This window comes from Mytilus trossulus, chromosome 2 (genome assembly GCF_036588685.1).
Source record: "Mytilus trossulus isolate FHL-02 chromosome 2, PNRI_Mtr1.1.1.hap1, whole genome shotgun sequence".
Lineage (NCBI taxonomy): Eukaryota > Metazoa > Mollusca > Bivalvia > Mytilida > Mytilidae > Mytilus > Mytilus trossulus.
Window position 1 is genome coordinate 71,828,868 of NC_086374.1, and position 27,965 is coordinate 71,856,832.

Below are 27,965 nucleotides of genomic sequence, written 5' to 3' on the forward strand. Positions count from 1 at the left end.
TAAAATATCAATTCTTTATTCAAATTTTCGTGACAACATTTGTATAACAATATAAAATAAATAAAGCACAATATAATTTTTATTTTCCAACACATTAAAACAAACCATACAAAATTAAGTCATTGGTTTAATTCAATGTCAAATACTAAACAAAAATCAGAACTTATGAAAAGCAAATATAGGATATAACATTATTGATCTGTTAGCTCATTGTTGACGGGTCTAAATATATCTTGTAAATTTTGTCTAATTTATACCCTTCCAGATGCCAGTTCCCTCAAAGTATGAAATATTTTAAAATTGTTTAGGCAGCAATCATTTTACTTCAAAAGAGGGGAGGGCTCACGGTTTTTTGTTTGGAATTTTTATATATATGAAAAAAGTAAAACCGCGAAATGCATTTTTAACTTCCATAATGTGTTTGATAACATAATTATTAGTCGAATGTACAATATTAAACAAAATGAAAATGCGTAGAAAACAAACTTCCAGGAATGAGATAATGTACATGGAAATTGATTTGTTCTTTCTTAAATAAATTTCAATGTAGTATATAGAAACGGACACATTGACGGGCACAGTGGCAGTAACTGAGGCGGCAACATCTATTAATAAGGAAGGGCAGAGGGTGATGTTCAAATTCGTAAAAAGAAAAAGCAGTAAGGCCACACTTAAAAATATTTTGGTTTGCCCAAACCCTACCCAAGGTCGAGACGTTGAGACAGTGAGTAGGTAGAAAGGCATTTTCTTTTTTTTCTTCAAAAAAAGAAATTGAAGTATCAGGTGTTTATTAGTCTTCATGCATATTTGATCAAAAAAAACTTTCTTTAAATCAGGACAATAAAAGAATTTGAGCAGGCAGCTTTTTTCTGGGTAGGTAGCGTTTGGGCAAACAAACCTATTATTTATTATGGCCTAATTTATTATTTTTTCTTAATTCATTTTTAAAAAAGACAAACAATTTTCGCTACGTCCGAAACTGACATTTGAATCTACCTTTATCATGGTCGCTGATAGCCAGATGTTTGATAGCATTTTACGTACATATTTATGATTAGTTAAAATGATCTGAGATTATGAAATATGAATTTGTATGCTAGCATTGTTTTAAAGCTTAGCTTCTAATACACCAAATAAAAGTGTTTTTTTTAAACAGCAATTAAAGAAACGGTATTGTTTTTATGCTTCAATTATAATGTAAACGGGTACATTCAAATGTCAAGAATGGGCAAAATACCTATGGAGTCTACACTTCAATATTTTAGCACATGGTACATAATAATAAATTCATTTCTTTATATCAATTTACTGGTCTGGCTTATTTCATGAGAAACCTTCGCGGACTACCAAGCTATAAAAACATCCGAAGAAAACTTTGAAAAAATTATTACTGCATTGAACATTGGAAAAGAAAACCATTGGAAGTTGCACCTCTATTTTTTTATGATTAGAGGATTCCGAATATCTGGCAAAATTCAAAAACAAGTCAAGAGGAGCGAACATCCGCAAGCAGAATTGATCAGAGTTACAAAGAAGCTTATTATGTGCCTATTAAACAAACATACTAGTGATTTGATACCTTAATCAAATTCTCACCTACTTAAATCTGAAGGACTAAGGACAATCTCATTGTTCTTACACCAAAATGAAAATAACGTTACGTTTTTGGTTGTTTTTCGATTGTTCAGTACCTTTTTTTTTTTTAAAGCATATCGCAACGTGTTGGTGTATGCCTTTGGATATAATAACCAGCTAGAATGCAATAAGCTCTGAAACCGCCTATTCAAAACTAAAAATCTAATGAAAAATACATTGTTGGAAACATTTTTGACTATTAGATTGAACATTTATTTTTTTGCTGGACAATTTTATTTTGATACAAAAAACTAGGACCACAATTGTTCATATAAATATTAATATCTGATGGGCACTGGCGAAAACCACTTGCAGTTCCGAAATATTTGTCTTTCGATACGATATTATTTCGACTTTTTTAGTATATATCGTTTATCGGTATAGTTGCACACATCTTAATAGGCTAGTGCATACACAAAATGTATAATATTTATAAAAGCGTCAATTTAAGCGTACACCAAAAACGTTGTGATTGGCTAACAGCGTCTTAAACAATTGGAATTCAACCAACGACATGTCGTAATTTCCATTTTGGGGTAAAAACATTGAAAGTACCTACAATCCTTTTGAGACAGAATATATCACATAATTGCACATTAATATCAAGATCATTATATTGCTTTTAACTGAATAAATACCCCCAGTTCTATAAAAACACAGAATCATTTGTCTTTAAAATAGTAAACTCGGAAGTCAACTACATGTATCTTCTTTTACCAAACATACAAATATATATCTTATCACAGTTCCATATCATTCAACACTAAAATACGAGTTTTGCATTGAATATAGTTTGTCAATAGGATTTAAGACATTGCCGGTATCCATAGCCGAATGTCCGTGTGAATCGGTCATGAACATTTGATCGATGCAATTGATATTGTCTTCCATGGCTTGCCGTACACTCCTCGAATCGTCCATTTCATCAAATCTTGATTCTAAAAAAATAGATAAAAAAATGTCGTTTAATTCAAGAGAATAGGTTGAATTGTTTTTCCTTTCATGCCAAGTAAGACATCTGGTTTAATTCTGTCATATTTACAGTAAGTGTTAAATTTATGCAAATTCTGATTTTTTACTGACTGAAAGTGGAATTACTTGATACTATGATATGTTTTCATTCCGTGCAGTTTGAAAACTACCCCCGATCATATCTTTGTTAGTTCTGTCTACCTAATAAACATTTTACACTATTTTGTGTTGCCCCCAATATTATCTCCACCTCCGTAGTCAATACTTCGACACTGACGTAAGTAATAACATAACAATCTCTTTTTAATTAACCATTGATGAATTTATAATTTTTGACAAAAAACTAAAGTTCCAGCTCCCTCATGCAATTTTTATCTATTATTGTGATTGATTTTTTTTATGTAATTGGATGGAAAGTTGTCTCATTATCACTCATACCACATCTTCCTATATCTATTGGATATTATATTTTCATGTCCCTTTTGGCCATATAGATCTTCGATTGCTTCGGTACCTATCCATCCTTGACTTAAATAATTTTGTCTTTTGGCACTTCTGATGAAGGTAAACCGAGAAAAGCGCTTCGATTGCATACACATTATTAGTGTTATTTTCATATTTATTGGATGCAATGCAATAACTTCAAACACATACCAAAACGAAATTAATTAATTTTGTTTAAAATAGACTTTGTTTTTAGAATAAGATTCAATATCATTCAACAATTTTTTTTTATACTCTATCATAGTTTTTAATCACGACAAAATCTGATATAATTACCCTGATATTCGCTGGCAGGCAATGGTGATATTTGTTCTGCGTTACCATGGTGATGTTTGTCTGAACTCATTGATACTAAAATAAAATGAGACATTTGAGATACAAGAAAAAGAACTGGCGTTATTATAGTTGAACAATCTAATTTTAGTGTCTGAACATTCATAATTTTGTTTGTAAAAATATTCTTAATAATATGGTTGTTTTTGTCTTGTATTTTTAAATGACTGCTGTTAAATTGAGCATGATGGTAGAAAATACATGAAATTAAATTTTTATTAGTTTATCAAAAAGTACGTCAACTGTTCCATAATAAAATAACGCCTGTACCAAGTCAGAAATATGAAAATTGATATCCATTCGTTTGATGTGTTTGAGATTTTATTTTGCCATTTGCTTAAGGAATTTCCGTTTAGAATTTTGCTCGGAGTTCTATATTTTTGTTATTTACTGTCTCATTGTTTTAAAACCCAATGTTTCCTTTGCATGACTTATATATTATTTTGAAGAAACATAAACGTAAGAATCGCCGCACAGTTCTTACAGTTATTTCACTGTATTACTTTATGCGAACAATCTAAATGGACATCAAGTGCCGTTCGCCTAATGTTCAAAATTGGTTTATTTTTAATTAAAGCACATTAATCCCATGTCCAGCAATATTGATGTACTAGTACTATACTGTTTCAATTTATAAACTTGTATTCTATTAGTTAAATAGATATAAACAAGTGAAACTGCGAGCTACTGCTCACTGATGATACCCCCGCCGCAAGTGGATAATACTAATAGTGTAAAAATATGCAAGTGTTCGGTAAACAGGAATTTGTCAAGTGATCAATCTGAAAACGCATCTCACGGTATAGCTGACTTAGATAAACCCTGAAACCAAATTTCAGAAATCCTTGTATTGTAGTTCCTGAGAAAATGCGACGAAAAATATTCATGGGACGGACGGACTGACGGAAGGACAGACAGCGGTAAAACAGTATATCCCCCTTTTTTTTTTAAAGCGGTGGTATAAAAAGAAGATGTGGTATGATTGCAAATGAGATAACTCTCCAAAAGAGACCAAATGACACAGAAATTAACAACTAAAGGTCACCGTACGGTCTTCAACAGAGTTCCTTTATTTTTGTTAACTTAATCCTGTAATTTGAGTTTCTTACCTATGGAATCAACGTCACACAGTCGACCATTACTATCTGTGTAAAATAAAAATAAATAGTTTTAGAGATTATCATTTAAGCAGATGCATAAAACAAAATTAATAATAATAATGATAATTTTAGGAATGAAATTAGTAAAAACAAATCAAATACTATTGAAATATTTAGTTTCTACCTGAATGCAGTTGTTATAATGCTTTAATCACGACTAATTCCCTATCACACTAGGACTTCTTTCCCTTTTTACATCCTGACAAATTTTGGAAGGCTTAGAAAGGTCACAGTGAGGACGTACCGAGGTCGACGTGGTCATGGAAGTCCACGAAGGACCAACTTTGAACATGCTTAAAACATTCGTAGACAAGTCGTAGCCAAAACTAGTCGTATTAGAAGCGTATTAAGGTCGTAGAAAAATCAGGGTGAGCGTAGAAGTATTGTTTGGGAAACATATGGCAAAAGTCACATGCAATTGGAAAGACAATAGAGGAGATTTCAGTGAAAACGCTGTATAGTTGTAGTTCGATCGTAGTAGACTAGTATCGAGATAGTAATGCGATCGAGAAGGTTTTGGTAGACGTGGGCAAAGATCATGTAAGTCGTTCTAATGACTTATAGAAGCAAAATTGTGACAATATCGTAACTAGAACGTGTTACTATCGTAGTGGAATGGGCTTGGTCTAGTGTGATTGGAATTTAACATAGCTTTATGGAGGTTTAAGTGCTTATAAACAAGTTTCCCCCGTTTGTGTATATAATCTAAGCAGGGGAACGAGGTCCAACGTTGTAGTTGGTTTCTGTCTGGCACGAACAGATGAAGAACTAAAATGACATTTTGCACCATTTTGAGTCTATCTACTACGTAGCAACTTTCCTTTTTAAGTGGGATTCGTACTGCTATTTTTGTTTTTAATTTTGTCATTGGTTTGTGTTTTTGTCAATAATTTTTTTGACATGGCGTTTTTGTGTTAGTTTTAATATTTCGGTTGTCCCACAGTACAGTAGCTGTATTTTGGACTGTTAAAAGAATAAGCAAAATTTAAGTTAACTACTTAAAATTATTTCCCCATGAATACTTTACCTGGATCACTATCATCGCTTTTATAACCTTCAGATTTTTCTTTCTTCGAATCGCCATTTTTGTTCTTATTGCCTTTACCACTACTGCCATCTTGGCTTTGTCTTCTCGCGATCTTTTTCACCTGAATTTTAAAGAGAATTTTAATTAGTTTTGAAATGATTAGAAATGCAGTAATCTTTTGGGGACAGGAATTCATATTTCCCTTAGATAAATATATATAGATATGTAAAAGTCAAATTATTGTCTAGCCTCAAATCTGTGACGTGACTTAAGGCAGGCACATATATGTATATATATATATATATAGCGCTCAATCCTCCCCTAAGCTAGGACCCTTGTGTAACAACACAAAATAATAACAAACTGTAAAAATCAGTTTGAAAAAGTTTTGACACATCGGATCGACACATAGCACATTTTCAGTTAACAAACGCAAGGATACAAATCTTTTTTTTATTGTTTGACCTTCAAGATGGAAAACACTTGATTTAGATTTTAGACACTGTATATATATTTAAGACTTTCATATATTATAGGTTATTCGGAATCAAAAGCCCGGATAATAATTATTGTATACTGGAGTGTCCTGGTTTCAACATTAATAACAATTCTGATATTCGTTTTTGTGGTTATTAACGACCTTGACTACCTGTGGTCGTTAAAAACCACCGTCGTCGAACGAAAACGAAGATCAGCATTCGTTAAATTTCACATTGGTGTATTGGCTCTTATACTACTACACAAACAAATTACAAGATAAGCTCTGTATAATATATTCATATGTTTAATTTTATTTTGATATTTAGAATAATTGCAAAAGTACAGGTAAGCTGAATATTAAATGTCATTAGTTCAACACATTAAGGTAACAAGGTACAGCGACCTTTAGCCGCTTACATCAAATTACGTTAGTCTCTGGTAGGTAGTTATCTCCTTGATTTTATATTTGTACTTTACAGAGTTGGTCTTTAGTAATTTTTATAGCACATTCATTGCTCAACTTTTCATTTTCTTTAAAAGTACTGTTCTTGTCCAGTTTTGTTTTACTGTACAAAAAAATCAAAATACAATGTATCTCTTGAACTATATTTCTGACAAATATATTTCATTTTCTCAAAGTTGTAATCTGCCTGTGTGTTTAAATTATATTTTCTCTCAAATGTTACGTCATGTATTAATATGTAAATTCATTGTGCTTTTCTGTTTCTAGTTGAAGGGAAATAAGAAAAAAAAATCCGATATGTCACTTTCTATGCACAATCTTGGATATATCCTTCACCATTGCTCACCAAAGAGAGATTAAACAACAATTAATTTGTCATAGGTTGCCAGAAGGAAGCTAAGAAAGGGTTTTAATTTTGTAATTGCGCCAGATGCGAGTTTCGTCTACAAAAGACTCACCAGTAGCGCTCGACTAAAAAAATTAACAAGGCCAAATAAAGTACAAAGTTAAAGAGCATTGCGGACCAACATTCCTAAAAGATTTGCCAAATACAGCTAAAGTAATCGATTCCTGGGGTAGAACAAACAGTCATAAACAAAATACAAGCATAACCATATTATCATTCACAAAATATCGCATCTAAAATTAAGGTTGCAACTCCCTAGGCAAAGGTGATCTTTAAAAATATTGAGGCCCATTTAGTTTTTTATGTTCAACAATTGTAATTTCTCAACTTTTGATCTGACCAACATTATGCTGGGTTAAGACACGTACACACATATCGCTTGCATGGAAATCGCAGTCAAATGTTAATTTTTCGAATGGCAATGTTCTACATGTAAACACTTTGAAACCGTACAATCATAGATGCAGATGGTCTTTTGTAAGTGTTAACTACAATGGCGATGTGGTCGCGACCGTAGCCTTTTTAGTATGGCATTATATACTATGAAATAGACATGTTGACCGATTGTACAAAACCAATCCCCTTATCATAGAATTGAAAAGTACATTTCTATTATGTAAACAAATGCTCGACTTCTATTGTTGTTTATAGTAGAATTGAGAAGTACATTTCTGTTTCTTCAAAAACAAAAACATAGTGGTCGGAATCTAGTTTTATTAATTTATGAAATGTGGAGTGTTGTTTTTATAATCGTAGTTTTCTTTTAAATAGATATAGGAAGATGTGGTGTGAGTGCCAATGAGACAACTCTCCATCCAAATAACAATTTAAAAAGTAAACCATTATAGGTTAAAGTACGGCCTTCAACACGGAGCCTTTTTAAGCATTGTTTACTTTATAACTTTTATGATGTTTTTTTATTGCACCATAGGTGCCTTTTTCTATTGCTTTTCTCTCTCTCCAGATGTAGCAAATATACCAATACTATATTCAGTTGTTAAAATGTATTCTTATTTGGTTAGTGCTATTTCCTATAAAAATTTGCTATCCTTCCACCTATGTTTAAACTTTAAAAACCCATTTCAAAACTTTGTGGATATTCAAATACTCAACATGTAATAACTTATCCAAACCTATTTATTTACAGACTACCGCTTAGCTATATACATTTGTGTTCTGTTCTTACCTTAGCACGTTGATTTTGAAACCACACTTGAACGACACGCACACTTAAACCGGTCTCTGCCGCTAGCTGTTCCCTCACCTAAAATTAAAAAAATAGACTCTAATAAAAAAATATTTGTTACTAATTTTGGGAATAAAAAAAAATCAAATATTCATTAGTACCTAAAATGAATCAGTACTTTAAAATATTAATCAGCATTTAAGTAAGTAAAATATATCAAATTTACACTTTCAGTTTACTAAAATAAAGAAGCGCTGCGGAACATCCTTTCGAGAGGGAAAGGGGAAGCGTGTCTGTGATACCTCAATGATCAGACCGGACTATTGAAAACAAAAGCATTCGTCTGTAATCATTATTTATTTGAACCCCTCAAACTGATTTGGCTGACATATTATGAAAATATGTGTTCCGTATGAAATGTGCACAGACATTACCGAGTGGACAATATGTATATTTTATATTTTTGAAGATTAGGAGAAAAAATATACATATTGTCATTTTCAATTAATTTATATAATCGTTTGTTCTATCGATGTTAATTTGTAAATAAATCTTACTTTTCGACAAGGTTTTGGGTTCATTTCAAAAGCTGATTTAAACTTTCTTCTTTGACTCGTTGTAAGAATTGTCCGTGGTCTTTTTGGGTGTTTACCTCCATCGCTTTCCCCGTCATCATAATCATCGCTATCGTCACCTAAAATGTAACCTGTTTTAACTCATTTTATAGTGTGCAAATGACCTGTTTTATACTTTCCACAGCACAGAAAACATAAAATTATTAAAGGAGATTTATTGATGTATATGTTAATTAAAAACTTCAAAAACGACACAAAAAACAAAAAAAAGCCTTTATAATTTAGTTATGGATTCGGTAATAACTCAAAATTAACATGGGCAGATAATCTAAATACATGAATTTGAAACCGAGACTGACTTTGCACATGGTAGTCAGGACTAAAATGTCAGCTGCAACCTTAATCCAGTATCATAGTACACTTGTTGATATTGTTTATTGTCATTTTGATATGCGTCACATACATCATATACATAATGTAATGGCAATAAAGCCGGATAAGAATTGAATGTATAACCATATATAAGTTTTTAAAATGATACTCTTCTAATGTAGTATATAAAAAAAGAAGGTTGACTAAAAACTATACAATCACCAGAATTTTGTTTACATAACTTACTTTTCGGACTCATGGAATACATATGGAATTCTTTTTCAAAGTCCAGGCGACAGAAGAGCTGGCCATCCCGAATGACAAAGTAATCTCCCCTTTGTAATGGCTGACCACATTCTATACAAACGAAGCACTGTAGATGATAAACGTATCCTTGAGCTCTCATTACTAGTTCATTTGGAGAAATGTGCAATCCACACCCATTGCACGCTCCACGAAATAATCTGAAATTAACAAATCAAGGTTTATAGAAATAATAAAACCTATGACCATTAAACAACATAGAATAATGTGTCTGAAATGGACAAATATTCGAAGTTGCAATACATATTGACTTATAAATGCAGATGTCTGCATCTTCTTATTCACCCGGAATAAAACACCTATGTAAGCATTGTTATGTTGTTAAAACGTCCAAACGATTTTTACAATGTAATAGTTTGTCTTGAGTTTTTTTTTTGCAATCCCGCAACCTTACAAATATGGAACAAACTTGCACGTATGTTTTACAACGAAAATAATGTCCGATAGTTAGTTTGATCGAAACACTCATGTTCATAGAATTAAAAAAAACCGGCATCCGATGACCAAAAATTCAGGGAATAAGATCGTTCACTATGAAACAGTATTTAAAAAAATTTCTGACATGTATTCTTCCTTTCACCACAAAGAGTGTTTAGTGCAAAAAGAGACCTTGTTGCTTTAAACAAAATGATTTTTATAACTACAAAAAAATAATATTTGCGTTTCGTGTTATATTTTTTTAATCATTCTTGTCATGGTTTTCAAGAGTTATATTTTTTTGTTATAGTATTTTTCTATTCCACACAAAGCATGTCAAAGTCCCTATTTTGTTCCTCTTGGTCCAATTGATGGTATCAGTTTCCAAGTGACTGAACAACTCTGATCTCGTTCTAACCTCTCTGATTGCTCTTTTCAGGGATTTAATGAATGACTGGCGTTGAATTTGACAAATTATGCTAACCGATTAAGCTTTAATTCTTTTATTATTTTCAAAAACTATTGGAGATGTAAAAAAATCAATGACAACCATTTCGCATCATTTAAGCCACAGCACACAAATTCTATTCATTTGCATTTGAACATCAAAAGACGTGATGCAATAGATTTACCATAACAGAGAAAAAAATAAAAATTCAAAAACAACAAAATACGTACAAATGATCTGAACGCCCGCAGTCTTAACGAACTGGAAAGCGTTTCTAGAAAATTAAGCAATTTCAATCAAGCTTTTATGTGAGACCGAATCATTTTTGCATTTAGTTTTAACGTACGAATAGCTTAGACAACGTTTTTTACTCACACTGAAACAGTAAAACGGAAGTAAATCGCAGGAATCTATTGCTAGCTTTTCAATGTAACTTTCTAACTAAAAGCTCTCGTTCTTGTTTATCAGGCTAAAGTAAGCCGATTTCTACAATTTTCTTTGTTCTTTGTCAATACTAAATGGTTCGATCAACTAACTGTGAATAACAAATTCAAGCAGTATTTATTTCTGTCATAGAAAAGAACAATCAGAGTCGTAATGATCAGCCATTGAAATCCTGCAAATGTTCCGGAAACTCAAATGTCCGCCATTGTTCTTCAGTGAAAAGGCGTGAACGGATTAGCGTGTTTTGTAATAGAGACAAGTTTTAAGGTGTTTGATACGGAAAATGAAGGAATTATGTTATTCAAGAGACTTAAAACTTCTGAATAAGACTAATTATGTTTCAGAGATAAATGTGCTCTAATTTAGGGTGCATCTCGTTTCTAACTTTTATTCTTTGTATGCCAGAGATTTGGTACGGTGTATTTGCTTAATCGTCAAATTAGATAACATGTTATATACATTTAACTAAATAAAAAGCATTATGGTCTGTGAATTTAGCTGTCATTTAATAGATTGAGTCAACCTAATCTCACGAATAATTTCCATCTTCACAGGAAAACTACACCTTAATACGAAAGTACTAAATAACACTGCCCATTTACATAAGTGAAAAATTTACTAGAGAATATTTCTTGAAATTTTTAAACAATATTTAAGGTACATTGTAATTTTAATTTCATTCGTACAATTCTTTTTTGTACATGCAATAAATGATAAAATAAAACAATAAATGAACCAAATGTATCAACTTAAAGCACATAGACAAGATAAAATTGAATTCCTGTTATTATTTTGGTTTGCCTTTCGACGCCTAATGTATTTGAATGTAGTGAAATTAATCTTCCAATAGATACGCAATTGGAATCTGGGTATTTGCAAGTAGAACTCAAAGCTTAACTATAAAAAAACAATGCATACACATTTTATCACTTCCAATTTTAATGAAAAAGTATTGTTTCGTTTGCTGTACAGAAACATTGACTATGCTGGTGTACAGGAATAAAGTCATGTTTTTGGGTTAACTTCACATTTTAAGGTTGTTTAAATAAATAAATAAATACACTAATTATTTTGTTTCAAAATTTCGATTGTCGCAGTGAGCTTCATTGTATATTTCACAGTTTGTTTGTTGATTGCAAAAATATCAGAAACGGCGAAGTTATTTCACGATTATGCCAGCTGTTTTTCATCCTACGATGTTTGTCTTCATGCAGTCATTTCAACTGCAATTTAACCTATATTGTTGTTTCACACATATGTAGCTATACTTAAAAGTATAAATGACATTAACCAAAAAATATATCAAAGCACACTACTAGACTCGTTATGTAGTTTTATTGTGTATTCATGATTATTTACAATACACAATAAAACTACATTAAAAAAAATGAAATATCTATAACTTAAAAGTCTTAAATTCTGACCAGTTTACTATAAAAATTATACACATTCCTTGTTATTCAGCCAGGCTGAAAGGGGGATCTAGTTTTATACGGCTTTATTGTCATCCTATAGCGACAAACTCCAAAATACCAAAAGCTATACCCTAACTTGAAAATATATGTGGATGATGATAAAGAATGGTTTCCTATATTAAAAAAAAAACTACCAATGACGTCTAGCTTTTAAAACAATCTATTTTGATTTCTGTGTATCATAATTTAAAATTGTCAATGATTCCCGGTCTTAATATATTCTAGGAAAAAACAATTAAGACTCGAGTAACAAAAGCCAAGACGAAAAGAATCCAATATGCTTCTTCAATATTGCGACTATTTTTCTTCAGGCCTTCAGAACCTCTAGAATTTATTAAACATTTTTTATACCGTTTTCCCATTTTCCATTATTAATCGAGTCAGAACAAAGACGGAGTGGAAACGTTAAGTAATCCGACGTTGTTTAAGTTATAAAGACATGCAAAAAAGAAAGAGGTAGAAATATTAAATGAATAAACCGGTAATGTACTAAGATTAATTATAGAAATACCAATTGATTCGAGAATTATTCAAATTAAAACAACAATGGAAAACAGGTAATACACCTTTAATTAAAAGATGAATAATATAAAAATCTTGAAAACGATAGTTTTAGTCTTAAGAATAATGAAGGATGGTGCGGATGGGTTGTCTTCATTTCTTTATTAATATTTTTTTTTGCCATTTTTCTCTGATTTTTATTATTTAACATATTATTCCCTACTCTTAACATTTTACAACCTCGCTATTTTTTTATTTTTATTCTTTAATTATTTTTGCCCTTATTTTGTCTTTTTTTAAAATTTATTAGGCAAATTATTCGCTATTTTGTAAAAACGCAATCCAGACCCTTGTCAATAACAATATCAGATATTGTACATGCGTAGAAAATCCTGTCATATAATGCAATGATATCCATGTAACAAAATCTTCTAACAATATCTCTCTTAAACTTAAATATAAATATAAGGAGATGTAGTATGATTGCCAATGAGACGACTGGCTATCCATCTAATTTCAAATTGAGTGGATGTTCGCAATTATAGGTAACCATATAGCCTTCAACAAGGAGAAAAACCCATACGACACAGTAGTCTATAAAAGGCTCTGACATTGAAACTATGAAACTATTAAATTGAGAAAACTAACGATCTAATGTATAACAAACCGAATAATACGAAAACAAACATGGCAGACATTTGTTGTAACATACTGAATTAACAGTGAATAAACTGGTAGTCGACTTACGGGAATAGATTAACCAAAAGACTTAGCCGAGTACTGCATGAAAAGGATAATATAAAAAAGAAGATGTGGTAAGATTGCCAATGAGACAACTCTCCACAAGAGACCAAATGACACATAATTATTTTTTGTTTTTGTTTGAAATGATCTTGGTTTTTGTTATTTTTAATCAATCATATAATTTTACCAAAATCTATGAAAATGCCGATTTTGCATCTATTACTTAGTTACATGTTCAAATTAACGACATCAAGTTTTATAACCCAAAAACACACACAAACAGCTGTGAGGTTTGAAATTTGGAATCAATTTTGAAAGATTAAAAAATGAACCGAGTATGAAATAAATTTTAACTCAGTACCAGATATCGTGAAGAAAACCTGTATTGTGTGTGAAATGGAGCAAAATGGAGTATTTATGTATGGTGCAAATGAAATATAACCTTGTGGCGCTATTAAACTACAACCTTGTGGCGCAAATGAAATACAACCTTGTGGCGAATATGGGAGGATTGATTTTTTTTCTAAAATTGGCGTAGATGCAATACGCCCGCACCGATATATGTTTGCATCGTGATGCGTACACATATGACTTATCATACGATTTATTGTTAGAAACCTTCCAATTGTGTGGGTTTTTTTCCTTCACTTTTCAATACCCTAAGCGCTACACAACAAAATTGAAAGAAATTGATTATCATTTAAATTAGCTGTAACATATTGAATTTAATTTAACTGTTATTCATCGGGTGGTCTACGTACAGGTACAGATTACGACAGAAGCCTCAGTAAATACATGGTAATGAATATCACGGAAGTCCATGTGTTTAAAATTGCTTTATTTGAAGAGTAAAACGTATCACTACAGAACAAACTCGTTATTAAAGTAAAAGGTCACTTTCACGAATATGTCTGCATAAACCAATAGGACGGTGTCATTTTTATGACCATTTACTTAACTCTTCGTGTTAATTTTATTAAAAATTGATCATATATACATTGGTTTAAAGAAACATTAGTTTCGAGCCCTTTCAATATTTAGATATTGACTAGCTATCATTTCCTTAGATATAAAAATGCGCAGCTTAATAATTTTTACTGAATATCTCTTACAGTAAACCGATTTATTGGCTGAAAGATAATTTGTTGATAGAGGTTTTGATATCCGGTAATTTTTAATCGATGGTGTCCCAACAGAGATTCCGGGATTTATGCAATACGTCGATAAAGCAGTTTAATAACTTTTACCAGATGTCGCGTGCCAAATTTGCCCTTATTAACATTAATAAATTCCCAAACAATTACTCTAACTTGTTACAAACATAGTTCGTACAATTTGTTCTCAGATCATACACCAAACCTTTAATTGAATCGACAAACATTACTTCTTAGTCTGGGTTACCGTGACGTTTGAATCGTTGGTTTCGTAGGAGTCTGTTAGCAGCGTTGACAGGGAAATTGCTATGAAATCATGTCAACGTCGCTTGCAGAGTTTGTTATTTGACTTTTTGTGATTAATCAACATCAAAATTGAATAAAAATGGCAACATTATGCGTATAAAAACAATCAGATATTCCAAGCTGTAGCAAAATGTCGTAAAATGGAATGGTTAGAACGACAGTTTGAGTGAGTCTTGGAAAAGAATCGACAAATAAATTATTTTTCTACCCATAATCAATTATATTTTCAAAAGAAGTCTTCAAATCGCCCATATAATTATTGAAACTATCATCTTTAGTTTGTATGTAGAGAAGTATTATTATTTTTCTAGGTGTTTCAAAGTTTTGGGTTTCAGACATTTCGCATAACAATCATTATATTTGTCATAGATCCAATAGTTACAAATACAAATTGTCTTGTTATTCGGCATAATTTTTGGGGGATTTATTACTTGTCTGCTTATGATTATTTTAACTTTTTAAAAGAACATAATACAGAGGGAAAGTTTTTTAGGCCTGTTAAGTTAAGTTTTAACAGAATTGGTCAAAGTTTAAAATAGGGTTTTTCGGAAACATCATATGGAACGATAATTTATCTCCAAGGGGGTAATGTTTTTTTTTCTAATTTAAAAAAAATTGCCAAGCAGATGACAGAAAACAAAGCCACTTTAAGTCAAATGGTTGCTCCCTTAACTAATAGACGACAAGACAGACATACTGGTTTATACATGACATGCGTTCAATTTACTAACGACGACAGATAGCAATATGACTGAAATATATATTTGGAATAAAATGAATATTGGTAAATATATTAATATAGGCTATTTAAATTTTCCTTACTTTTGGTAATCAACTTTACAGTAGAGCTTCCGGTTTCTTGAAAAGCATGAATTGGTAAGAGCCATCTGACACATACAACAGCGTACACATTGTTCATGCCAATAACAGTCCATAAGTTTCATCAAAAATCTATCTTCGATTGGATGCTGACATCCTGGACAGATCTCTTTGTGTGCTGCTGGCATTCCTCTGAAAAAAAGGAAAAAAAACCACACATGTTAAAATTTATGTAATTCAACACTCGTTCTTGTTAACGGTTCATCTAATTTTGCATCCACGTATGATTTAGCGGCTTTATTAATTAGGAATTTGTATTTCTATAAAATCGCTATTGAGAGTAGTTCCATCATAATACACAGCCATTTTCGGTTCCCAAAACACGTATCCCTTGACTTTGAATCCGGTTCTTCTTAACCTCTGTTCTTAAAAACCTAGAGGACAATTGTTTCTTTTTTTCAGAAATTGTTCTGGATATAAAACAAATGCTATTCGTACGGCAAGGATGAAATTTCAGTAAATTTTGCTTATCCTTAAAATTTTAAAACAAAAATTGTTATGAAAATTATTAAGGAAAAAAAATAATGTAAAGTTTTTATGCTCCTATAACAAAAGCAGTTTTCATTTACTTCTAAACATATAAACAATGTTTTGTCGATCGATTTATAATGTTTTCCCTAATCGCTTAATTCAATTAGATTTTTAAGAGAGAGATGAGGTGAAAAACATTTGTTTTATTTCATTTCATAATGCATCTTAACATTATAATATTTGCACTGTCTTAAGAAAGTTTTGGTGTTTTAAAAATCAAATAAACAATTCATTATTCAAATTATCCCATCTGTTTTGTAAAAATAAAATTAAATCAAAATTAAAAAAAACATAGGTTACCATTAACTGTTACAGTATAACTATACTGTTTGAAAATGTGAAAATTGAATTCCCATAAACAAACAAAGAAGGCTTAAATTGACAAAACGAATTTTTGAAACAAGTTGTTTATCAACAGAACATGAAATAAAAAGCTTAAAATGTGGACGTCAAAGATTACAAGGTGCTCTTCATGACACGTCAAAAATAAACAAACAATAACAAAGAGATTATCCTAAACATCGCGAGAAGTGACCGTGATTTAACGAGAACACATTTTTGGTTGGTCAGTTTTACATAATGTAAAATTAGTGTGAGATCGTTAAATTAAAAATCACAAGAAAAGATATTGCACTGCTTGCCCAACCTTGATAAGTTATTTCAAGGTTTATTGAGAATTGTCAAATTGAATTGATTGAACTTAGAAATCGTTTATGCTTTAAATTTGAGAAAAAAAGTAATCAAGTATGCAACAGCTTTGCACCCAAGACACGATGACCTGCAAAACTTTAGAGAGCATGCAAATCATTAAACAATGTCATAAGAATTCAAAAATCCAACTCGAACGTTTTGAAAATGGTAAAGACAATGACCGAAAAAAAGAAATATAAGTAATATTAAGAACAGACAAACAAGAACGTTAAAAAAAGCGTATTAATCCGAACAGTAAGTAAACAATAAAATTTCTAGAAAGATCAAACAGGTTGTCAAATACGGTTTTACAATTTCAATTGTTTTTATGATTTCAGAAAATTAAAACGAGGACTTAAGCGAAATTACTTGTTTTCAATCCCTTTTTTTGAGAAACAAAAGATAGTGAAACCATTTTTAGAAACTATGAGATTCAGAAAATTTAATATTTGTTAAACAAACTATTGTAACTCTGTAAGTCTCTCCAAAAATGTATAAAGATGAAAGTTCCAAGATCATATTTCTTGTCCGAATTCTAAAGTGTCTTTATATTCTCTTATCGAGGTATATGGTTATAATTGTCTGAGGATACAAAAGCAGAATTTAGCAGGGATAGAGATGTGGTTTATTTATTTTAATAAACGAACTATTGTCTTTTATTATTAAGTTATTGAAAATCTTGAAAAAAATAAGAATAAATTAAGTGATTTCAGCAAAGAGCCTTTATTTTCAACAAACCACTTTTCATCATGTAGTTTTATTTTAGTAGTTGTAAGGTAAGAACATAAGGTGAAACAGTGTAACAAGTACAACGGTTTGCACTTAAAATAAGTTGTAAATTTTAGAGATTTGCGAGGCTGTTTAACGTCATTAAAACGTAATTTTTGTTTATTGAAAAGGTATAAAATATCGTGAGACAGTTATTCCCCTAATGATCCATGTAGATGCATAATAAGGTTATAGATGATTAGATGCTATACAAAACGAATATTTTCCTCGAATAATTGAAGCATTACGTTGCATAAGACTGATTAAATATTATGAATTTTCAAACGGACACCACCCAGCTAACGGGAACACCTCCTCATATTCTTCACTGCGCACCAAAATATTGACACTTCTGCAGTTGTGAAGATCAAAAAACTTTTTCTTTTCACCTTGTGTGGTCATAATTTTTCAAAGTTCAGTTCATGATTTTGTGATAATATGAGAATAATATCCAAGTTTATTCACTGTAAAAGGTAAAGAGTGAAGTGTATGAGTCTCGGCGAGCTTCCGTCGACGATTATCAACTCCCAGGCAACGCGATTGCTCCGAGATGAAAATTACCTCGGAACTTGGGTACACTGCTTTTGGGTTGTCATGACATTTGCTACGAACTGTGAGATTCGAATAATCACCGTTCTGAAAAGGGTATGAATTCAACAATATTTATATCAAAGACGACTGAAATATGTAAAAATAATTGAGAACGGTCATAAACATCGGTTGTTTGGGTTATCGTCTGCTTCTCCCACAATTATTCATCACAGTACAAATAGATCGCGTGGTTTTCTGTGATAATTCAGTAATTTAAAGTTAACATACAGTCTACTTAGTTATCCCAACAGAAGAAAAAATGAAAAAGAAACACAAAATAAAGCAAAACTGTAAGGGAATCTAATTAGATGCTCAGTCTGACAGAACACACGTTAAATTACTGTTGTCCTTTAATAAAATGTGAAACTTGAACAATAGCACAAAAAGATGAAAAAAAATTGTGCTATAAACAATTGAAATAAAAATAAGAGATTTAAAGACTGTTATTTGAAATCAGCAATCGATAAAAGGCTCTCAAAACTTTTTAACTATCTAATTGTCACAAGTACAAATGTATAACTCAGGGCATTTGTCATAAACAATATTGAACCCTCTGAGTGACGTTCCCTCTTAATAGCTAATCAATTCTCAAGTGCCTATCATGCACTCAAAACCATGTCAAAATTCTGACAAAGATTTTTCATAGCCCCATGAATTTCAGTAAATCTACTTTTGAAAATAACAACACGTGACAAAATCTTAGTCAGTTTTATTAGCATAATTTAAACCTGCATGATTTTGCAAATACAATAACGCCCGACAATGCACGTGCCACAATTCGCACGATTATTGCTCTTAAAGATTAATCTCTAATGCCACTACTTGAGGGGAGTGTCAAAATGACCATTGCATTAAACGCATTACCGACGAAAACTGTCATGACGCAGACGACAATGTTATTTGTCACATCGCACGTGTACTGATGGCGATTTGATTTGGTGTTATCGTAGGTTAGATATGATTAGGCTGAATTTGTAAAATGTTATGAATTATTAAGAATACATTTGGATCAATGGTAGAAATTATCACTGTCTTACAGACTTCTGTGATTACATGTTATTTGAAATTAATGACAAGTTTTATTTTATATTTGGGTTCATACACAGGTTATTCTACGCTTAGGTCGTTCTATGCATGTATGCAATATTTAGAAACTTTGATATTAAACTGAAACAAATCTCTCTTTCTGTAAAGACTCGCAATGATTAGAGCACACACCTCGTTCTATATAATTCCGAGAAAAAGAGTATACGCACTCATTCTCTCTCATACATAATGTACTGTGTCGAAAGCCTAGATTAAGACCTTATTTGCTTAGCGAGAGCCCAGTAAACCTAGTTGCCAATTGGTAGCAGGACACACTAAACGAAGTTTTACAGAAGCATTAGCTCATTTCACAGTGCGAGATGCAATTTTGTAAATATACAGCAGTATATATGGGTTTTGTGCATTGTTGAAGGCCGTACGGTGACCCATAGTTGTTAAAGTCTGTGTCATTTGGTCTCTTGTGGAGAGTTGTCTCATTGGCATTTATACCACATCGTTTTTATTATAGACACACACACACACTCTTATAAACTTATCATGTGTGACATAGATACGATACGTAACACCGTAAATTCTTCTCCTTAATCCATTATGAAAATAGTAAGAAAGGGGAATTTAAATATTTCGCACTTCATGATCCATATTCTTGCATCTGTAGCGGATATTGTTTGATTATTTGGAATAAGACGATTTGTATCATGCGAAACAGTGAGCATTTCATTTGCAAGTCATCATCACTTCAAAGTAAAACATATGCGTGAAAATCTTTACCTTTATACAATTTTAATCAGACGTGTAATTAAATGTTTTACGGAATTTGTTTGCTGGGTTACCACCACCGATGCTTGGGAAGGGTTAAGTAGTGTGTTCGTAGCTAGTAAAGTTAGTACGGGAACTTTTTAATATAACTTTAATGGTGTAAACACATTTGATCTTTTTGTATTGAATATGTACCAAAAACATGGTGTATGAGTACTTATTTCACAATAAGTATTAGTGTGGTATAAGAAAATAAAAACAAACAAAATTAACAATAGAGTGTGTTACTTTTATTTCAACTGTTTTAAGTAATTAATTATAAATATGCTAAATATACAATTAAAATCGATTTTTAGTTTGAAAAAAATGTTACAGGTACGTTTTGGTTGGTTTTTAAAAATTAGTAAAATTTATTATATACTTTTATTTTTTTGTATGAATTTTGAAACCTTACCTTTCGATTTTTTCATCAACATGATAATATTATTTTTGTTTGTATAGCTTAAATATGAATATTCGCTGTGCGTGTACTATTTTTCTCTGATGTATATATCGAATGAGTTGTTTGCTTTACTCATTGTGAGTCTTCTACAGTAAGAAACAGTTAATCAAACCAAACAACCATAAAAACGGAAAGGACACTTCCTTTAAAAATATATTATTTTTCCAGATTTGTAGATTTCACAATCACAATAAAATAATTCAAAGCATGGGAAAATATATATTTAAATAAAAAATATGTTCATTTCCGTGTGATTACGAAAATCTTGAAATGCAATGAGAATAAACGTATTTCATACGAAGAGACCAGGCGTTAAAGTGTGCACTTAGGTTTAAAATCGGACTTTTTTTGCATGTAATCGCGTGTTAAATTGTTGAGGTGCTTGCACAATAAATATAAATATTATGCTAATATTCTAGTCTATACTTCATGACTCTTTTTGATGGATTTTTTTTATTTAGGTTCAAAGAGTGCATGTATGTCTATTTCTTTTTTGACAAATCACTTTCAGAAAGAGTGCTTATAATGACAATCTGATATATATATATATATGCAACGATATGGTACCGCAACTGCAAACGAAACAGTTTCATAGATTAATATTTCCCAACATTTCCTGAAAAATATGCATGTGATTAAGAAAAAACACCTTTTTATAAAAATCGCAAGTCCAAATCGCGTTTTGGGATTCCCCTTCATCAGGAACACCCAATCCGAATATTTCAAACCCAAGGATACATATCAGAACCGAAACAGTTTGAATACTTTATGACCAAAAACGGTCTTAAAACATAGCCAAAAGCCATCTAAGGTTAACTCTGCCTCATTCATTTCTTTATAATTTCCAAATTTGAAAATTTTCGAAAGGTTTGTTATAAATCATGTTAGGACCGAGGTACTGACTCCTAAGTTGAAAATACCATTCGAATCTGATAGTCCAACAGCATACATTGTATTCATATATGTAAAATTGACACTGCATTTAAAAACAGAAAACTTTTAGAATATTTAAGAGCAGTATTACTGGTATTAATTTTACTGTACAGACACGGATACACAATTTGCATCGTTAAAGGCTATTTTAACCGATATGCATTTTTGTCAAAACTTGGACATTTTATCTGACGTTTTGTAGGAAACATATAGAAGCACAAGAGAAGAAAATGCGTAGAACTTTGAAAGACTTGTCCGGCCTCTAACTTGACTATTTGAAAAAAGATTCCGAACATATAACTACATACCATTCTAAGCTTAAATGATAAGTTGAAGAGAAATAACGTAAGGATTTTTTCTCCGTTAAAAAGGTGATAACAAATGATGCAGTAAATGTATAAACAGGTAATGTATAAACAGGTACTCTCAGATGTATGATAAACAAGACTATGATTTCTGGTGTGTTTTTCACACCCATCATTTGTACCTGTTGTTTTTTTTGGTTTTTGTTTTTATAAATTAACCATTTCATTTGCCCTACATCCTTTGCAGCGTACTCTCAGTGGTCAATAATTCGATACGGATAAATACAGCGGTAACAATAGTGACTATAATAATTTCTTTTTGTTTTTAATCTATTAAAGTCAATCAGAATCTACAAAAGAGTTTTCTTTGTGCTGATTATTTTCTCAAAATTCATAAAACTTAAACGATTCAGTCCTCTTCTCCCCTTTACACGTGGTTCATCGCTAGCCCACATCAAGCTTGATAAAAACATATTATTCAGCTATGATCCGTTGTTCATAAGAAACTGCGACGAAAAGTTCATATTGACCTCTGTTTCAGTAAATATAAGCATTCGGTTAAGGGATGGAGTCATGGAAAGGGTAAATAGACAGACAGGCGGACATACACAAACCAGAATACCTTTCTTTCGAAGCTTGGTAGAAATAGCCTTTTCAATGTAGCAATCAGTTATGATAAGAACAAAATCGTTATAATATACATTCTTTATTGTCATTTAAGTAAAATGATAATTGTGACATAAAAATAAAAAAAAAAAAAAAAAGAAGCTAATTTGGACACAGAGTTTCCCTGAAAGCTAAACGGTTAATGTAAGTACCGTGTGAATCAAAATTATTTTGAGTTAGTATGCTCAAAATAAAAATTAAAAAAATCAAAACCAAACAATATGAATACAAATGGAAGATTTAGGAGGAACAAAATGTTCTTTAATTTTCTCTATTCCATTTTTTTGGACAATTTTTCTTTATTTTCTGGACTTATTGTTCTCTATTCTGTAGAACTTTCCACATTCTAACATACTAGTACATAGCATCAAAGTTTAATTAATTGCCCGAGTGGAGCTTTCTGTTGTATAAAATGATTTTTTTCTTCTTTGGGAGGATGTGGATTGGAGGTGGTGGCATACTCTATCTACTATTCTCTTCTTTCAATTTAATTTTGAACCTATCCGCTTTCGTTTTGTATATTCTTTGCCATTTAACTATTTACTTTATGTCTTTTTCATTTTCTTCTCTGGTTTACTTAAATTTTAAGAAGATGTGCATGTATATAGAGTTTAATTTAAAAAAAAAAAACACTTCCGTATAAATATAAATGTGTTCGAAGACTTCTTATTTCGCCATTTCGAGTTAAAATAAGTTTCGGCAGCTGTGAGTATGATAATAGGTTGACCTTGTAACTTCCTTAAAAATCCGTTTGTTAAAAAAAGTCCTAATGCGAAACTAATCTTCCAATCTTATATAATAAAATAAGAAAGTACAGGCAATAATAGTAATTCATATACTAGTTTAGTTTGAAACACATCAACTTTATTCTTCATTGAAAATCTAAAAAAAAAAAAATTATTTCTGTTCCTACTTGCCCGTTTAAGTACCCTTTATCTTGTTCGAACTATTAAATGTAGGATCAAACAAAATAATCTACTCTAATGGTTATGTATTCTGCTATATTATTCCCGTATGTAGTTAAAATATACAAGCATTACCGACGTCTCCAAATAGCATATAATTTGTATACAGAAGTCGAGCAGACGTCATGCAGATTGCCGATACAGCACAAAGAAGCAGCTATTTATGGTCTTTTGAATACATCTTCAACGGCTTGTAAACACGCGGTAATATTTCATGACCATATTTACAAAGTCTCATTCTACATTAACATATTTCAGGATTAGATCTTAATCCTCATTACTTGGTTGAAAGTCACAATAAACGGTCAAAAGTCGTGTAAGAAGTTCATCTTTTAAAAGTTTTCATGGCTACAATTAGGCTTTAACACTGCAGCAAGACTTCAGTCCTGTCACAGCGACAAAGCATTGAAAGTTAAATTCTTAAGCATATAAAAGGATCAAATACTAAACGAAAGACAGATGCAAGTCAAATTTAGTGATTGAATAATCACTCTGAAATGAATTACATGCTTTTGTAACATTCTATTAGATAATATAATTCAAAAATGACTTCAAGAGTAGACCAGTCTTTTTAAGTTTTTATTCGGCCTTAAATTGTAAAATAAAATAAAATAAAAATCAATATGTAAATAAATTGTGGTCTCTTGTTGATAATATACTTTGTACCAGATCGTCTTATTTTTATACTGATAGTATTTGTATGTAATATTTCAGATCTTTAATTGGTTATGGCAAACAAGAGTAAAAACTAATAGTTCTTTAATAAACCGACACAGAATAAAACAGAACATTATATGTTTGACGTTTCTGGTCACCATATTTCCATAACCAGATGTTAGAGCCATCTCCGGATTCAAAATTTCAATGTTCTACCTTTTTTTTGAACGAAAAGACAAAAAACAAAAATAGCTATGAAGGAAAGAAATTATTATATATATTTTGAAGTTTAGTACATGACGTCCCATTTTCACTGAACTAGTACACAATTTTGTGTAGAGGACCGACTCCGGGTGCTGGATTTTCTTGCTGTGTTGAAAACCCATTAGTGGCCTTCGGCTTTTAAATGGTCGGGTTGTTGTCTCGTTAGCATATACTCAAGTTCCATTCTCAGTTTTTTTTTGGGGTTAAAGTCAACGAGACAGACACAAATACAAAATACCAAAAAGAAGTTCACAATACTGATTTTCCTTGGAATCATGAAGCATCTGATGAGTGGATTGATAGACTGTTGGAGCTTTAAGGCAATCTTCACCAAAACTTAACATATTTGGAGCATAATACAAAAAAATAAAAATGATACGAAAAGAAAAAAGGCATTATCCGCTCACGATATTATGTGTTTTTGATTTTTTTTTAAAATTATTTGAAATATGTTCAAAACCCTTCAAACGTTTCCACAAAATGATTAATTGCCAAAATGTCAACCAATTATTGAGAGAATGCGAATTAGCATGGAGTAAATATATGATGAATATAGGGGTATACGTCTTTGACAATTTGATTTTGAAATTATAGAAAAATCTGATTTGCTTGTTCAAAATAAGGAGCCAATATTATTTCGACAGAATTATGACTTGAACTGTTATCGGAATGAGAAAAATATCAAAGTTAAACTGACTATAATTGCATGTCATGTGTGCAGTGATAGTCGAAGCAACCTCATTTTCAGTAGACTTTTAGGCGTAGATTGAAGACAATCTAGATAAATAGAATCGGATTTTCAAATGTACTACATTACAAAAAACGACCTGCCTTCAGTCAATGCTTTCGAAAAGTAAACACCACAGCTTTTTTTTTTAAGAAATAATAATAATAATAATAATAATAATAATAATAATAATAATAATAATAATAATAATAATAATAATAAAAATAATTATAACTAACAACAAAAGGGAATATGCTGAGAAAAAATAATTCATTGTAATGCTTATTATGTGCAGTAATAAAAAATAAAATAAAATCATAAATGTTTTCGGGGAGTTTATGAAATATAAATTACATGCAAGCATACGGACTTAAATGTTTATCGCCGTTTTATTTCGTTTGCTTACATGTATGATAAACATTTAAAAATTCCATGTACAACTCTATTCGAGGAGTTCACAGTAGCGGTGATTAAGAAAAATTAGCAAACTGCTAACTGCTAACCGAGTTGTTTAACTGTTTAATTCATCATTTAAAGTACGCGAACGGAAAATATAATATTATTTTTATCAAAAGATAGTACTATCAAAGTGGCATATTTATAACCTATAGATGGAAATTCTAACGTAGAACACCTGATAACATTGTTAGGTCGGAAAATACTGTAATTGCAATTAGAACTTTCCTATCGACAAAGGTACGGTTAAACACCGATAAGGATACTATGACATGCAATTCACTAATTGAACGGACACTCTGGTTAAACATTTTATGCAAATTGTATGTTTGATTAGGATGCACAAAGTTTATTTTGAAAATTAACAAATATTTACATACTTTCATGATATGAGGTGAAAATTGCAATTATTTGAATTTGTTCATTTTCCTATTTCTGTCAAACATGGAAGCAAGTTGTTTCGTTTGATTTTCATGCCATAAAATATGACAAGTGATTAAAAGGCCATTTAGATGATAAAATGAACTATTCAATGGTAAATATCATTTTGTTCATTTCATCGATGAAATAGAGATTGCATCTTAAAATTAATTACTGTAAAATGTTCAATAACTATTAGTTAAGTGTTCCGACACCCGATTGTATTCTCCCGTTAGTAGAATGACTGCTATGAATTATTTTAAAATCATTGTAAATTGGGAATTCCAAAAATTCAACCGAATAAATAAAACCGTTATTTGAACACTCACATATTGTGATATTTCTTGGATAATGGGTAACGCAACAACTGTATTTACTAGTGATATTTCTTCACCGCTTAATATTGGTACATTAAATTAGTATTTTAAACATTATAATACTATCTTAAAAAATTTGAAAATGCTTTTGACTATAACATAGAAACATAATTTCCACACTTTTAAATATATAAAAACAAAATACACTTCAACTTGCAAGAAATCATATCAGCAGTCATACCGTTTTTTGACCGATTGATATTCATCGCTTTCATGTTTGGCGAGGAAACACACACACACACCACGACGCAGAGGATGCAAGCTTGCATATCTAACATTTTTTATATCAAATTTCAGACGAAGTACATGGAATAAAAAGTTTATACACTGGAAGATATATCCAGGAAATTTTTTTGGAAAAAAACGAGTGGATTTTTTTCTTCTCCATGTGTTTATCACGTTATAATCGAGAACTGTTTGACTTATAAATAAACGAATAAAGATTATGACTCTTTATACATTTGTCATTAGTATAAAATATTTTGTTTCTGTACTGTATATTCTTTTGCATATTTTATTTACTTTTTTTTCATTTTATTCCAGAGGATTTTATATCAATGTGTTTCGTGTATGTAGGTTTGAATACTATGTAATATAACTAAACTTTTAAATATACAATTTGCTGCTGAATAAATTTAAGATCATAGATCTTCAGAACAGTTGTAAACAACATAGTTAATTTTAAGTTATTTTAATTCATTTTAATTTTCAAACGGTTTAATAGTAAACTATTAACAAGTCGACATCAATATAAACTGGTGGTAATTGAATTTAATGTCGGATCCACAACTTCACCAAACTTGTTACTTTTTGATTTAACAATTATATTAAACACGGCATTATTTTAACACACAATTTGTCTCTTCAGCTTTTATACAATTTGAAACAAAAGTGTGTCATGATAAAAAAAAAATAAACATATAAAAATACAGTAAATATGAAAAATTATTTAAATAATATTAAATTGAGGCAAATATTTTATTTTTTTCAAATTGGGTGTTTAAACCTTACCATTATATTTTCTTAATGAATAATTAAAGCAGTACTTTTAATATCATCTGTATCAGGATTTATTGTTTGCGATTCATCATTTTTTTCTTAAAAAGTAATAGAAAGACAAACTTAACCAAACATATAGAAATAAGCAAAAAATATTCCAGTCTGTTTCCAGAAACAGATAAACAAAATATCTTTTAACTTGTTTTAATTTTTTGTTACATTTCTAAGTTTATTTTTTTTCCTATAAAACAATCAATTGAAACAGTGCATTAAAATGCATCTTCAGGATAAAATATTTAAAAAGAAAAAGATATTTACCTGCAAATTGTTGAAGTATGCTCCAGGGTAAATTTCTTGAATTATTTACTACAGAATCTGTTTGAAATTTTTATCCGAGGTCAATTTTTCGTCTTGTCAAAGAATGTTTATTTCGGAAATGTGAAATCTAATTGAATCTGACGACTAGTTGTCAATCAATCTGCCCATGTGTGATCGACAGGTAC

At 30.8% G+C, this 27,965-nt stretch overlaps 1 protein-coding gene across 2 annotated transcripts; it reads right to left on the reverse strand.

Moving 5' to 3' along the window:
• On the reverse strand, positions 1-27,965 carry LOC134707925 (LIM homeobox transcription factor 1-alpha-like). 2 transcript variants are annotated; one of them, XM_063568094.1, is made up of 9 exons: positions 27,781-27,965; positions 15,749-15,937; positions 9,360-9,577; positions 8,724-8,872; positions 8,167-8,244; positions 5,632-5,752; positions 4,554-4,589; positions 3,388-3,462; positions 1-2,573 (listed from the first exon to the last, which is right to left on the reverse strand). In XM_063568094.1, exons 2-9 carry the CDS (start codon positions 15,931-15,933, stop codon positions 2,389-2,391), a joined length of 1,047 nt encoding a protein of 348 aa, XP_063424164.1. In that variant the 5' UTR covers positions 15,934-15,937; positions 27,781-27,965; the 3' UTR covers positions 1-2,388. The 2 variants fall into 2 exon arrangements, with proteins under 2 accessions (XP_063424164.1, XP_063424165.1); XM_063568095.1 differs by having other exon boundaries at positions 8,724-8,860; positions 27,781-27,962.

What these genes read in the sequence shown, in the direction of transcription:
- LOC134707925 (XM_063568094.1), bottom strand. Translation starts at nt 15,933, where the DNA reads ATGCCAGCAGCACACAAAGAGATCTGTCCAGGATGTCAGCATCCAATC. An exon ending in GTATTCCATGAGTCCGAAAA is followed by an intron (nt 8,873 to 9,359) that starts GTAAGTTATGTA and finishes GAGTTAAAACAG; the next exon opens with GTTACATTTTAGGTGACGAT. An exon ending in GTGTGACGTTGATTCCATAG is followed by an intron (nt 3,463 to 4,553) that starts GTAAGAAACTCA and finishes ATTTTATTTTAG; the next exon opens with TATCAATGAGTTCAGACAAA.